Source organism: Stegodyphus dumicola, chromosome X1 (assembly GCF_044657685.1).
Source record: "Stegodyphus dumicola isolate Sdum_Otavi_A_Nest chromosome X1, ASM4465768v1".
NCBI classification, from domain to species: Eukaryota; Metazoa; Arthropoda; class Arachnida; order Araneae; family Eresidae; genus Stegodyphus; species Stegodyphus dumicola.
Genome location: NC_140780.1, coordinates 123,147,176 through 123,163,866, shown reverse-complemented (window position 1 = coordinate 123,163,866; position 16,691 = coordinate 123,147,176). Strand labels below are relative to the sequence as shown.

At 31.1% G+C, this 16,691-nt stretch overlaps 1 protein-coding gene across 6 annotated transcripts in view; it reads right to left on the bottom strand.

The window, feature by feature from the left end:
* The window catches only part of Nt5b (5' nucleotidase B), a 162,721-nt gene that overhangs the window by 30,868 nt on the left and 115,162 nt on the right, over positions 1-16,691 (bottom strand). For all 6 annotated transcript variants that reach the window (XM_085808020.1, XM_085808022.1, XM_085808017.1 and 3 more), the window contains 4 exons: positions 14,543-14,584; positions 13,590-13,682; positions 12,632-12,698; positions 6,101-6,323 (listed from right to left, as the gene is read on the bottom strand). In XM_085808020.1, coding sequence (XP_085664146.1) covers positions 6,101-6,323; positions 12,632-12,698; positions 13,590-13,682; positions 14,543-14,584 — 425 coding nt within the window. The remainder of the gene's footprint in view (positions 1-6,100; positions 6,324-12,631; positions 12,699-13,589; positions 13,683-14,542; positions 14,585-16,691) is intronic.

Genomic DNA, 16,691 nt, shown 5'->3' with positions numbered 1-16,691 from the left:
CACAGGACACTTCCAAAGAAATGTTTCAGTTATCGGAAAAGTATGATAAACACGCTGAAACAATCAGCAACCCACCTTTCAGGCTATAATGGTAAAGACAGCTTCATGGCAAAGCACTTAAGTACAGCTTCCGACTTTATTCGGTTGCTTTCAAGCTAATCTCTGAACTCAACATACTGCTACTAAACTCAAGATACTACTCTCTCCACATATAGGCAGGGTATATATAGCCTTTACCCTACGTTCGAGAACATTCCCGAGGAAAACAGCTAAGAATGCGCTCTAGAATGTTCTTACTCTGTCTATGGCATATTGCTAATTTTGTTGCCAAATGGGCGATTTTGTGCCAAATCTGACAACCGACATTTCCTGCCACTTTCTGGCAACTCTAACCCTGCATTGCAGGGAAGCATTCTTGCTGCAGATGGGCATTTTGCAACAATACTTTTTTTGATACGCGGAATGAATTCCATGCAGGAAATATCCTCACTTTCCAGGTAATCGTCGACAAGCTAATGGTCAGCAACGCCCATCCTTGTCCATTAACAGGAACCATCTCCACAATGTACCTCATAGCAAAGAAAGCATTTATCAAACACATGCAGGGGTGTGATGCTAAACATAATGCCAATCCAAACGTTTACACCTACACCACTGTAATGACAGTTTTCCTGATGAGGAAGAAATGGTATTATGTTCCAGGCTCTCTCCAGATACAGGTAGTACACTGAGAATCAAGAACACTGTGTTCCACTGAAGTCTGGTCCAAGATGCATGTTGTCTGCAACTTGTTAAACGTCCTTTCTTATGTGCTGCAGTGAGCGGGATGCAAACAGTGGGTGTTCTGGCGCACAGTCCCATCTCCGGAAGCCAACTGTAAATTGAAACTCAGGTTCCAATGGCAGCATACAGCTGATGGGAGAGCTGTAAATCTGTAGCAGTCCAGTGTTGCCATGTTGAAAGTGCCAAATGAAATGACAATCCTCATTCATCATTGTGGATCTTTGTCAACTTTGTACAAGTCTTCTTGATATGGATCTAGCATCCTGAAGGCACTGAACTCTGGAGTCACCTTCACTTATGATTGTTTTGCCTCCAATCTACCGACAATTCTCAGTCTCATTCCGTCATTCATATGTTTGTGGCTACTGATTTTAGCCTATACCTAATAAAATTTAACCAACTCTTGCCAGAAACATGGTGAATATCGTGAAGGAGTACAAGCACTCACATCGCTGAAATCCCTTTGCGCCCTCCACAATCACAGCTCTGCAGATACTCATGTGCATGCTTATGTATTCGACTCTGAATATTTGCACAATTCTTCAGCAGAATTAACACTTTCCATAAAAACACACAATTGGCAAATTCTATTATTCTTTCACACAAATGTATTATCATCTCTACATCTGCTCTACTTGTCGGACTTAGCTCTGGTCGACTCTCCGGGTTTGTAGCCACATTTTAGTTAAAAAAATAAGCACTTTTCAAGCACATTTTAAGAAAAAAAAATAAGCACCTGTTTAATTACATATATACACAACTGCATAACCTTAAAATAAAAATGAGATTTAACCGTAATTCAAAATCAGAGAAATTCAGTATTTAAAGAGAGAATCAGCATGGGAAACAATTAATTATTTTTTAATAGCAAATAACAGTTCAATTTATAGAACTAGTTTATGTTGAGAAGCGGGGGAAGAACTCTATGTGAAACTAAATTATATTACAAGATTTAACGACGAAATATCAGTTTAAGGAAAATAAATAATAATAAACTGTATTTATTATATCCATACAAAGTACTTTACAATATAAAAAAGAAACAAGAAAAAAGATTTATGCTTATTAATTAAATTTTAATTTAATGATTTATGCTTATTAATTAATATTAATTTTATTTTTTCTTTTTCTTTTCATTAATGTCTGAATCCAAATCTTTTAAGACAGTTTGTTTTTCACAAATAGTTTTTAACATTTCATTGGATCTACTTAAAAGATCAAAGTCTTTTGTAACTTCAGCCTTTTCAGCAAGTTTATTTGCTTTATTTTCAAGCACTTTAACTTCTCTTTCTAAGAGAGTTTTCTTTCTTTTAAGAGAAATCAATTCATCTGTTGATTCTGCTGCTTTTCTTTTTTTTTCTTCTTTTCAATAGTTTTTTTTTTCTTTCTTCTGCTCTTCCAAATATAACTGATACTGTGAATGAGCTGATGAAGCTGCTGCTCTTATCTCTTTCGTAATTGACACATTGTGTATCCCACCAGCATGTTTCACATAATCACAAATTACGCACTAGGCAATGTACCAAATCCCCCCCCCCCGATTTTTTGTTTCCACATTTTTATTGATACTAAATCCTCATTCAACAGAGGCTTGCCCATGGGAAAGAATAAAGATCATTTTAAATGTTTCCCATATCTTAAAGTATTTTCCATTACTGAATGTGTGCAAAAAAGGATCTAATCTCATTTTTCTCACATCATAGGTTTTAAATTCTGTAAGGTATGGCTGGACAACATTTTTGATGAAATCTGAATATTCCAAAAGAATGTTAGTGCATTCTTCTTCTGTAATATGACCTTTTTGAGAAAAATGCACCAATATACTTTTCATTTTCCCGTATGCTTTTGTGCTGTTTTGCACCATATACTTTGGTTTACTTACGATCCATGTGACACTTTCAAGCAGATTCTCTCATACTTGCTATGTTGATTTCAGTTTTACACAAGGAACACATGGCCTTGCGATTATTTTCCCTTTGTTTAAACCATTCAGAATATTCTTCCTTAGAAAGCCAATCTGTGTTAAAAACACACCCATTTTAAAGATTAGCTATACTTCAGCATTTACTGCAAACATAAATATTCGTACGTATGCTAATGATATAAGCATAATGATCATCGTAATAAATGCGAACATGAACTGACCACGTGGGATTTGGAACGACTATAGTCTGTGGGTTGGAGGAAAAGTATGTGAAATATACCGGAATTTTCTACTCGTTTCACAACTCTTTGACTAATAGAACGACGTGCACTTGTCTCTACTCACATGAATCAAAGGTTAAAGGTTACGTTAATGTGGAGAAAGCTATTTCCGGAAGTATGATTCACAATCTGATGCTCCAGATAAGAAAGAAAAAGTTGTTCATTTAGTTGCAGCCTAGATGCGGGGGAACTAAAAACAAAAAATAAGTGCTTTAGAGAAAAAGTAAGCACCTACAAGGGCTTTTATAATTTATTTTCAAATATAAAGACTTATAAGCGCTTGTAAGGACCGCTACGAACCCTGACTCTTCCTTTTCTCAGAAATGAAGATGTAGGTTAAAGGTTGTCTTTTCCCCATGGTGATAAGACCTGGCACAAATCGCAAAAGGTAATATATGTAAAATGACTTAACAGGGTTCATAGCCACATTTTAGTTAAAAAAATAAGCACCTTAAAACACTTTTCAAGCACATTTTAAGAAAAAAATAAGCACCTGCCTAATTACATCATACACAACTGCATAACCTTAAAAATTAGACTTGTAATTTAAAATATGAGAAATGAAGTACTTATTAAGAGAGAATAAGCATTACCTCAACCATGGAAAATAATTACTTTTTTTTTGTTTTGTTTTTAATTTTAAATAATAGTTCAATTTACAGAATTAGTTTACAATGAGAGGAAAAAAAAAAACTATGAAGAACTAAACTATATTACACGATTTAATAAAATTTCAGTTCAAAATAGAGAAAATAAATAATAACAAGGCATATTTATTGTATTCGCTTGGAACCTAATAATAAATACAATTTATTTTTCCACTCATATTGATATTTAAATAATTTAAATATAAATTCTGAACATTTTCTAACTTTTCATTGTATATCAGTTTTCTCTTAACAGATATTGCAAGCAAAGTAATTTAAGTAAAAAAAAAGGAACATTTCTGAAATCAGAAGATAGAAATTTGCTTCATGCAGTCATCTTTAACAGTAAAAGCTTAACTAACCCGCATACTTGGCATACCGCGCACTTTATGGCGAATATTCGGGCAGTCGAGCAAGTAACTTGAAGGAGCAAAGTGGGGGTAGACTGTAGCCGCTCTTTAGATTTTTCGCTAAATAAATGCTTTTGACATTTCAATATGTGCATCATATAAAAATAAACCAACCGAACTAAAAAAATATTCCGCTTAGCAAGCACAGTAAAACTCTTTTAAGTGCTCATAAACAAATCTCGGACTGAACATCAAAATTAATTATCTCTGCAAAATATTGCAAATGTTATTGCGCAATACGTGAGCTGTAATTCTTCCCTACGTGATATTACGCAATCGGAATCAACAACTGCTGGTATTGGGAGAAAAAAGAACTAAATAACTGGAGTGTTTTTCATTCTAATTTTCAACAGACGGCGTTAAATTTCCGGAAAAGAATCATTCTTCGCTTGGGTTGGTAGACCGCAGAACTTTTAGTCCTATTCAATCCAGATTGGAAAGTGACCCCCCCCCACCCAAAAAAGGTCCGTTGCTTGTTTTGCAGCGAACTGTAACAGTTTCAATATTCAAGATTTTGCGGAGAAAGAGGAGACCTCCCAACTTTCATACAGTATAATGTATTGGCCAAAAAAATGAAACTATTTTGACTTTCCCTTTAGTTAAGCCATTCCGAATATTATTCCTTAGAAAGCTAATCTGTGTTAAAACATAACCATTTTTGGAAGTTTACTATACTTCAGAAGTTACTGCAACTATGTTATTATAAACATTCATACATATGCTCATAATATAAGCATAACGATCATAATAAACACAAATATGAACTGACCAAGCAGAACGAGAATGCAAATCTTTTTAAGATCTTGATAGAAATTCAAACGTGTGTAGTATTTGGGTGGGAGGAAAAGAATGCCGAACATAGCGGGATTTTCTACTGCTTTCGCAATTCTTTGACCAACAGAACGACGGGCACCTGCCTGCCTACTCTTTGTGCACACCAAAGGTTATGTTAATGCAGAGAAAGGGGGAAAAGCTATTTCCGGGAGTATGACTCACCATCTGACATTCCATATTAGGAAGAAAAGTTGTTTATTTAGTTTCGGCTTTGGTACGGGGAAAAATAGCGCATTCATTAAAAAAAAAAAGAAAAAAAAAAGCACTAAAAGCAAAAAATAAGCACTAAAAACAAATAAATAAGGGCTTTAAAGAAAAAGTAAGCACCTATAAGGGCCTTTATATTTTATTTTCAAATATAAAGACTTATAAGCACTTATAAGGACCGCTATGAACCCTGCTTAAGGTGCCATTTCAGCACTGGTAGTAATGCTGGGACTGGTGCCTTTTGAACAAAAAGACTATTTTTTAAAGAGATCATATTCAAACTTCTGTAATTAATGTATTTCTTTGTCAACAGATCTAGTCTGAACTTTTTATACAGCCTTATATATTTAAGAAAGTGCAGAATATTTAGCATACAAGACATCATTCTTTGCTTCAAGGCAACAACAGAAAAAAATTTCATTTAGCAAGACATGGATTGCAGTTTATGTCAATATGCATGAACATAGTAGATACGAAAGTACTGATAAACTGTACTTTATTTCACACTGAAAGCTCAAAATATGCCGGCTTCATGAAAAAGTGAAACATAAAATAAATGCAGGCAAGTTCAACTATAGAAATCCTTTATTAATGTAAAAAACTGCATTAATTTATCATGGTAACATTTTTTTAATAACATAATAGAAATACCATCTAATGTTTCTCGTGATTTAATTTTCAGCATCTTTCATTATATATAAAACAATTTCTGGACAAATATACAAATGTATGATTGACCCAGAAATCACTCATGCAAACCATTCTTTATAAAAAAACTAAACACATGAACTGAAAAAAATACTCAGTTTAAAGAAAAATTCAAAAATTAATTTTTTTTTTGGCTAAAGAACACACACTAAATTAAAAAAATTACTTAAATAGAACAAATGTTTGCATTAGTACATAATTAAGTAAACAAAAAAAACTTGGTTTAAAAGGTAATTTCCAGTCAATAAAATATAGTGGAAGGACTTATGCAACTGAGATTTTGAAAAACAACATAAAACTATTTACTTGTAGGTATCACCTAGTTGAACATCTAAATCTTGTAATCTGTTGAAAAGTTGGCATTTACTTGTCCACACATGCACTTCACGTGAAAGTTCAGGAACAACCAAAAATGTTCGCCAACCACGAGTTTTCTTTGATTTTAAGATGTCTCCATAAATATGATCACCCACATATAACACATCTTTTCCATTGGCTCCAATGAGAGTAGTAAACACATCAGAATTTCCTGGAGGGTAAAAAATACAAAAATATAAGAAATTATGACCGACAAAAGAAGGAAATTACTACATAATGAAAAATGGAAAGAATTAAAAGCAGTTTTATCTTTTAATGATCTAGATGAATTGAACACAGCATTTGTAACAGTAATCAAATGCAGTAATTTTTGCTACTTACATGAGGAAGATACCTACTGTGGCTAAAAAAAAATTTTTTTTTAAAATAACATACTAATTGTGATATTTCCAACTGATGATACTGCATTTATTTTGCTGCTTTGTCTAATCAAAACACAAATTGTTAAAAAACATCGATATTTTCTATTAATGGTATTGCATTTATTTTGCTGCTTTGTTTAACCTTATACTCTTACTTATAATGCATGTTTAAAATTTTTCATAGAAATAATTAATTACTCCAACTCAACTGTTTTATATAATCATCAATTAGAAAATTGCTAATAATTATTACTATTGGAACTTCTAACATGTTATGCTGACTCCTCCATTTATGGAAACTATAAATTTAAACTTCATTGTACTAAAAATTTAATTTTAAATACTAATATGAATAAATTCAGTAACCAATTTTTAATTTTCAAACATTTTTATTAAACTTTAATTATAGTTTCAGTTCTGAATTATTTCGAGGACTATAAATATGAAACAAATAACAATGAAATAATTTATACTGCTAGCAAAGAAAACTATATACAAATTGTTTTATACATAAATATTAAAAATTTAGAATATTGTTATATTAATAGTTATGAATATGAATAATGAAGATAGTGAAATGATAATAAATGTAATTTGAAAGTACGGTCATTAACTGAATGTAAAGAATAGAGTATGCCAAAGAGAGTAGTAGATTTAGAATTAGAGGAGTATTTTCATCCCTGAATAAATATTCCTTTAACCCTTCTCATATACAAAAAGGTGAAGGCTAGAATTTTTAAGAACATATTTTTTTAGTACTATTAGTGCACTTTAATGAAGCCTGCTACCATGTGCAAGAAATGAAGACCTTTCTCAGTAACTGCTTGAGCAGACTTCAAACACAGGTAAAATAACGCAACAATCAACTAAAAATGATATGCCCTAAATTTTTTATTAAAATAATAAATAAAATTTTGAGAGAATTGTGTGTGAGAATTGTGTTTACATAAAAACAGAAACTGAAATGAAAGTGATATATAAAAAAATGATGAATACTTACAATGTTATATAAATATGGCACTTAGAATGTTAAGCATATTTATGATTTGTTGGCATGTACTGAAATAAGCTGACATGCAAAGTTTTTGATATTTTGTGATGAAAGAGAAAAACTTTTAAAAGACCTTCCCCAAAGAATCCTAACATTCATTTGAATTTTTCAAACTGGTCTGAATACTAAAATTTCAATGATTCTAAAAATTGTGCTTAGATTTAAAAATGCAATGGTCAGAATTTAAATTCCAGAATTCCAAAATTATAATTTAATTAAAAATTTTATATTTTTCCCATTGGTAACATTTCTCTTCATTTTCTAACATCTTTTCCTCTAAAACGTTTTCTTCCTATTATTTTTTATTTATTTATTATTATTATTATTTTGTGACTAAGATTTTTTCTTTTTGAAATGGGAGATTTGGAAGATTACAACATACACAAAATAAAACCCTAATTTTAATTTGCAACAGCCCCTTAACTTTCCTTTTAAATTTGGTTATTGCCCATTTGCATCCCAAAAATAATAACTGCTTCTAATAAATCATTCTAAACTGGGTCATTTTTAAATTATCTTTCTTGCATAATTCTTATATAATAATGCATGCATTTACATAATGCTTCAGTGTGTGTGATTATGGCAAAGTCTCGAGGGCTATCTGCCTAAGGGAAGGGATGCCTTCATGGAGGACTTTCTAAGGGAAACTGGCTCGTATACACGTTACACATGGGGAAAAACACGAAAACTCCCATGTAGCCAGCCCTTTTGCGGGATTCGAACCTCGAAACGAACTAGCAGTGTTCAGCGACTTTACCGCTTGGCCGCTGGTGAGCCTTATAATGCTTGAGACAATTATAATTTTCCCAGTGAAAGGGATATAAACCTGAACCAAAATTAAACCATTCTGAGCTGGATTTTCATCCTGGATGCTGCATTTCTTTTTCGGTAAGCTTATTGTTTGCTGCTGTTTTTTTTTCTTCACACAGAAAAACTGTACAAATGTGTTAAACGGGTGCATTTTGGACCAGTTTATCTATGCATTCATTAAAAATGTTTGTCTACAATAAAATAATCATTTTATTCAAATAAGTAAAAGAAGAAATAAAAGAAGCAGTATACTGGGCTTGATAAAAGTTAGTAGATTTGAGTATCATTTAACACGTTACTTCCCAACACAAGATAACTCATATTAGAGCTCTTCTTCAGGACACTCAATATGAGTTATCCGTAGTTTCTTGACTTCCCACTCTTTCGCCGCTACAAGTTACTTACTCGCATAGCACTTGTTTTAGCTGTACCGAGGCAACAAGTTGAAGCATGTCTGTGCAAATCAACTTGTAGTGGGCTTCTGTGAAGAGCTTTGTCTAACAAAAGCCGACTACGAGATAATTCGTAGGACACTTTTTCTTACCAAAAGAAAAAAAAAATCCTGTAAAATTTTTAATGATTGTTACAAATCATAATTAGTATTTTTAATAACATAATACGACTAAATCAATTTGGCTTCTCGGACCAGAATCCGAAAGTGCTGTGGCAGTCAATGTGTTAAATTTTTTCTCATGCATATATATAAATACCTATTAAATAGTTCAAATAATAGCATAAATTTTCCATGTGTGGATAACATAAAAAATAAAATTTTAATACACAGAGAAAAGTAATTGTATCACATTAAAGAAATATGACAATAAAATGAAGAAACCCAACTGCAATAACCCCAACCATGGATTAATGTGCATCATCAATGAGTTTAAGACTAATGTATTTAGAAACACACATATTAGAGAATTTTGCACTCTAATAGACTGAAAGATGTGGCTGAGTAAGAATTTTACCTATGTCAGCTCAGGAAAGCAATGGAATGGCCAGCCTGTTCCCTAGAATTCTGCCCAACTTGGTATACATTGTATTTGGACAACAAAATGTGTTAGGGACACAATATTCACTTGGAATACAACTTGAGTTTGATAAGTGATGACTGTGCACACTACACTTGTTTACCTCTCAATTACTGCCCATGAGCATCAGTACACCTGTTGCTATTATTCAAGAAAAAGCCCTCACTATTATATCTAAATTTATGTTTTATTTGCATTAATTTTCAATAAATTCATTAACAATGCATTTTATGAAAGTTAATGAGTGGAGCCAAGCAAAGAAGAATATCGTTTGGACCACCATGGAGGTAAAAAAAGATTATTGAAAAGTATGAAGATGGCCTTCATAACTAGGACTTGGATATTGGATACTATATGCTGAGTTCCACACAATCTGCCGTATTTATGTTTCTTATAAAATATTTTGAGATAAGTAATTTATGTTTTCAAAAACTAAAATTGTGTCGATAATATTCACAAGCAATTTTATTACTTTACGATCATAATCTAATAATTGTATGTAAATACAGTACAAAGTCCAAGATCCAGACTTCATCAGTTCTAGTTCTCAGAATTTTCTGCATTTTATATCATCAGTTTAAACCTAGTAAGAAGACCTGTAGAAATTATAAATTAAACATGTGAAATGGTTGCTTATGAAATAATAAAGCATTCTTGACACTAGAGGGATAAAAATTTATAAAAAAAAGGCTTAATACTTATTTGTTTGCTTCATTAAACATTTTTTTCAATCCAAGTTCTTTAAGCTGCTTCATTTCTTGTTCTAATACTTTCTCTAAACATAAACAGATTTTTTTTTCAATTACAAAGTTACATTGTTTAAATCCTGTAACTGCCACATCAAAAATTTCTGCTGAACAGTAAATCAAAATTTTTTTGTTCTCAAGAAAGACTGCCACTTTCTTGATTACCTATGTCATACAGATTTTGCCATCTGTTAGTTGATTGATAGCTGGAACATTATCATCTCAATGAAAAACGCCTGTTATAACATCTTCATTTATTACTACTACTCCTAATTTCTTCTCAAATTCCATCAATTGAAAAATTTTCCTTTTTGTTTGCCATATCCAAAAACTTTTAAATTCACAGCTATCATCATAAAGCTTATTGTCTGCTATATATTACTGGTCATGTATTATGAGATTAGAGACTGAAGATAAGTTGTTCCACTAAATTTTGTCTTGCTTCTATTGTGTGCTGAGGAAGTTAAGCCTGAATTATATTAGTTTAGTTATTTTTTATCCTTATGTCTACTTCCTAGGTATGCTAATGGCTTATCCAAATCCTACACAAATCAATTCCCACATAAATTTCAAGCACCTGAACAAAAAATCAGTTATTCTTAAATAAAACAGCACTCTTTTTTTTTTTCTCATATTGGAAAAAAAGTCAGTTAAATTTCTCCTTGTCAACACATTCAATGCTTTGCACAGCAGTTGGCTGAAATCTGTAATTTTTGCAAAGTGTAACATCAACATAAAAGGTTACTGTGCTGTTTAGTATTCAACTATTAATGTTTAAAAAAAAAAAGGATTTAGATATCGCTATAATTTCTTAAGCTGCCACCAGTTGATAATTAAGTGGTAATGAAAGCAAAAAATAATAGAAAATCATTCATCGTGTTGATGCCAGGATTATGTTATTCAACGCATATAAAATCAGCAGTGAACTTTGGTAGAATGTCTCGGTTTGAGACATATGCCAAGCAAAAAGGCAGCTATACAGCAAAATTAGTGATCATACAGTGCTAATAAATGACTGCGTTTCTTCAACATGGTGATGCTTTTATGCCAAAGTAAAATTAAGTATCATTTTCTTCATTCCTTCTTGCGCTAACAAATCGTTATGTGAATATGCATTACAACTTTTAAAAGTCTCATAAAGGAATATCTGCAGTGTTATTGTCATGCAATGATTTGTAGGTGCTTTATTTTTACCACAATATTTTTGACTATGATGATTTTACATGTGAAGTTTTCGAACTCCTTTATTTTTCAAACTGCTTTTATTATTTGAACTTTTTTTACAATCATATTTCATACCAGGAAGTTTTAGAACTGTGATGGCTTCTCCTTGCTTTTTTTTTTTCTTCCTTTTTACAATCATATTTCATACCAGGAAGTTTTAGAACTGTGATGGCTTCTCCTTGCTTTTTTTTTTTTCTTCCAAGATGTTTTGTACAAAAAAGTTTTCGACTTGCATTGCTTTCTCAATAATGTTTTCGTTTGTAACCATATCCATTGGACTAGAAGTATGTTTCATTCTCAGTTATATCTCACCAATTTAGCAAGACAGCCATTTACCTCAATGTCAAATAGACTTGTCCCCATAATCTTATTTTTCTGGCAGAGCTTTGTTTCTTCCGACCTTTCATGTTATATTGTACAAGATACTACACTTTCACATAAAATTTCACTAAAATTACTTACATACATACATATATATATACACACAAAAGTCATAACATTATATGTAAATGTTTTGCTACATTGGGGGGGGGGGGTTCAAACCTTTTATTTTTGTATGCAAATTTTTTACAAAACATAACTACATGGGCTGGGATACTGCAATGTTTAAAAAATTGACTTTTGAAATTTAAAATTGCCAAGGCATGAAATTTGCCTTATTTAAAGATTTTTATAATTGGAAATACCTACAGCCAACAGCTGCAAAATGAGAAGTCGCATAATAACATTTATGAACATGCTGTATACAAACAATAAAAATTTTAGCTCTTGCAATCATGCATGTTAGTTCTTTAGTTGCTATTTTTATTATCTACATGAAATAACTGCCAGTACTTTTCATAAACTACTTTTTTTAAAAAAACTTTAAATTAATCTTTCTATTTACAGGTTTTTATTTTCAGTCTAAACTATTTTTGTCAGATCTTAGTCAAGAATAAGTGTGCCCATTTTTGTGATATTACAGAATAATAAAAATTATAAATAAAAAAGGAAAAATTCCATTATAAAAGCTAATTAAGAGCCTAATATTATATTGTAGGCAAAAATGAATCTTTCAATACTTTTTTTTTAATTAAAACTATACTGAAATTTCAGTGGGGCTAAATGCAATTAAAACTAAGAATATTTGCTAACTATAACACAACCACACAGCCATTTCATTCATTCCTTTGAAAAGAATATAAAAATTAAAAACTAATATATGGTGCTTAAAATTAATGTAGCTTTTGCAATACCTCCAGAATATACTTGGCCTGGTGTTAGAGGGCCCACATGAATCCCAATTCTCAAAGCACCAGTTTCCTGTAATGTGAAATAGGTAAAGTGTATATTCAAACAAAAAAATAATCAACACAATAAATTTGGAGTTTCTTCACCTTATGACAAAACCTTGTTTGTTTTGCATTAAACACTTAAGTCTATTTCCCATTTCTGAACACAAATTCTTAGACCTGACTTCCAGTAAGCCTAAAAATAGACTACTCTGTGTAAAATTTGAACTTAAGATGTTTTAGATATGCACCTATATGCCATGGTTTCGATTTTAAAATTAAGAATTTAAAGCAGGAAATATGCTCAGAGACACTAGGTAAAGATGCCAATTTGAGTATAAAAATTTTCAAAACTGTAAGCTATTTAGAAAGATACTTTGTGTATCTGAAGAAAATTGGACATATCTTTTTTCTCCTTAATCAGTAAACTTTCAGCTAGGTAATGTCTACAAATTAAAACAGTTCATTACAAGCAAAGAAATTTTAGAATGACTGAATTCATTATAAAAATGAAAGCTAGCAGAATATTTTTGCTCTTCGTGGAAAAATATGTAAATCAAATTTCCTTGAAATTTATAGTGTTTTAGTAATATTAATGCTCATTTAATTGCCTGATTTTAAATACCATATGCTCCTTCTTTTTATCAGTTGTCATTCTGCTTAAACTGTTCCAAACAGACTATAATTTAATTCACAAATTTATATGAATTATTAATATCTAAGCAAAAACTTCCCTGGCTTAAAATATTCACAAAATTTTACAACAGAAGCCTTTGCAGAACATTATTTTATACTCCATTCTAATGAGTCCTATTACAGGCTCAGAAACCCAGTAACAGCAAAACTCAATCAAAATGGAAAATCCATAACAGAACTATGCAAATTTTTGAATATATAATGAATGTAAAATCATAATACTTACTGTATTAACTTGCCGTAAAGTTGTTCCACCACTGAAAAAAACTGGTTTTCGTGCATCAACTAATATGTAATCAAAGTATTCTTTCCAATCTCGCTGAAATAGAATGCAAAACTAAGAATGAAATTTTTTCCATTTATATAAATACAAACAACATTAAGTTGTTGGTTCTATGTTAACCTTGAACTATCAACCACATTTCTCTGACCTTAATTTAATAAAAATAGAATTTAATAGAATTAACATTAACATATAAGGCATTTTATTAGAGTAGCTTATTTAATTTTTTCCCACAAGTGTACATTTATCAGCCAATTCTTTTCATGGAATACTTAATAAAGAGTTACAAAATTAGTATTATTCATTCATTATCTGGCAGACATAGATGTACTAATTAACAATGTAATTTTGGCAATCATTTCAGTAAGCGTCATTTCTATTATGTTGAGGCAACAATGACAGCAGTTAAATTTTATTCTCATTTTTACCTTTTGTTTACAGTTCCATAAAGAGCAGTCTCAGAGTAAAAGTCTTATTCCTCAGTAATGCATTTTATTATTTAGCAATAATCCTCAATTCTACAGAAAGTTTATGGATTCCATTCTAGTTTTAGAAAATCCCAGAAACCAAACAATGAACTAAAAAATTTATATGATGATGAAATTTGAAATGATAGGATCTAAACAAAACACTACACGTTTAAAAAATTGTGCTGATGATTAAAAATGTGACACAACAGACAGATGGCCATAATACAAAGGCATACATTTTTGGCAAGTTACTTCCTATTTTGGTGATTATAGCCTCTCTGCTTGCTAGATAATAAAAGTGCACCCTCCAAAAATATAAAAATTATTAAGCACGATTTGAATTCAAATTTGCATGTTCAGCTGAAATAAAAAATAAATAAAAAACATGATTTAACATAATGTAATAAATAGGAAAACTATACCTACTTTTTCCTGAGAAGGAAAGTCAAAAAGATAAGACATTATTTTCTGTAATGTGAAAAGAAAATGCAATTAATGCAAAGTATAACATATTCTCAAATATATGAACAGAAAAATTGTTTTCTGGGGGGGGGAGGTGGTGTACACATTTTCTGATGAAGATTCTTAAATTAACTAAATTAGCATTTCGCATTAAAAATACACACATTATATATTTAAACAAATGGAGTTATCAATAAATACACTTTTAAAATAATTTTTATTACATTATTACACATCCTATTGATTCCAAAGTTACATTTCGTAGACTTCTGTTGCATATATACAAATAATAAAGCATGGGCATTAATGGCTTTTATTTGCATACTTTACTATCTAATACAGGCATGGCCAAACTGAGGCTCATGAGGTGCATGCAGCTCTCAGGCACCTTAACTGCAGCTTGCAAGTCAAGCTCTTTGACCCCTCAAATAAGGTTCATTTGACTCAAAAAGCAGTTTTATTTTTTAAATAAAGTAATTGCATTTTGACCCCCCCAAAAAAAACAGTGCAATGACACATTTCTTTCTCAATTAATAATTTAGTTTCTTACTTTATGTGTGTAATAATTTAATCAATTTTAAATGTCCTTTGTGTACAAATCAACACAGTAGCAAAGAAATTAGTAAATAAAATAATTTGGTTTCAGCGAATTATTCTATAATGACCACATTATTTTTAGAGCAGATAATAGCTATTAATCACAAAAGATAAATGAGAAGGTCATTTAAAAACTGGCTATATTCTTTTTCCTTCTTGGATTTCATTTGAGGCAGTTTCTCCTTGCCATTCATCTTGACTTCCGGTTTCTCAATAATCACGATTTAGTGTTACGGAAGATTTGGTATTGTTTTTAGGGTACTACTTTTTTTTCACACTGTGAATGGCATGGACAGTCATAGAAGAAACTTCTTTCAGGAAAGAAAAACTCAACACACAAAGGGGCTCTTTCAAAATAGACTTCTTTACTTTTCCTAATGACATCTTCGTATCCTACACGGAGAACATCACTTACTTCATCTATGATTGCACGTGTCAGAATTTTTGGGGTTATAAGGAGTATTAGCTTTTTCACTGGACTAACCACAATTTAAACTCTGGTTCAAAGTAATTGAATCATATTTCATCACATTATTGGAAACAGATGTCTTACCTTTATCATTAAACCTTTATTTAAATAAAGTCACATCAAGTGGTAAGAAACTTACTCAGCAGCTTTTTTCTAGAAAGTATTTCTCAAAATATGATGTACTCATATTAGTCACATCACTGTAGCTTGAGATATTCCTCCACATGCTACATGATAATCTTCCTCCTTTCTAGCATATTTGCAAGAATCCTATTTCTTTCTTCTATTTTTAGTTTTCCTGGCCTTCAATCATCTTTAATAGCTGGCTTGTTTTTTGTGAAAGTGAATAGCTCAATGGAAATCTGAACTAAAATTTACTATACACTGCAATGTGCTGTAAAATTCTGCTGGAGTTTTGCTATGTAAATTTTCAATTTTGAAATACCACATTTGATCTCCAGACATTTCAAACACTTATCCCTTCAAATTGTCATGTTCTGCGGACCTTAATTAGACACTTGTATAGTTCTAAAACTTTCAGCTGAAATTTACAAATATATGCAACTCACCCCACCATCAACGATTACCAGAAATTGATATTAGATTTCTTATAGGGGTATGTCAAAATTGATTGGAAGAAATGTGACAGCACCTTCAAATTTGAAACCCAGCTGGTCCAGTATCAAACAAGCTTATACTGAAAGACATCTACATCTGACTAAAAACTACATAAAAGAAAATAAAAAATGGAAATATATGAACAAATTACATTCATTATGTGCAAACTGCAGAATTCTTCATTCTTCAACTAATATGTAACGATTTTGATTTTAATATGTAACATTTGTGATATTTAATTATACTTGACATCCTTCTTTCTACTTAGACCACACTAAATTTTATAGGATCATTAGCTGCTAGTTCTTTTGTAGACTTTGAAGCAGAGTGGACTCCAAAATAATATTAGTAACATTGCCATCTGACCTATAGAATGGTCATGTACAATATTTACATTAAATCTTCCATATCAGAAAACGTCCATCATTA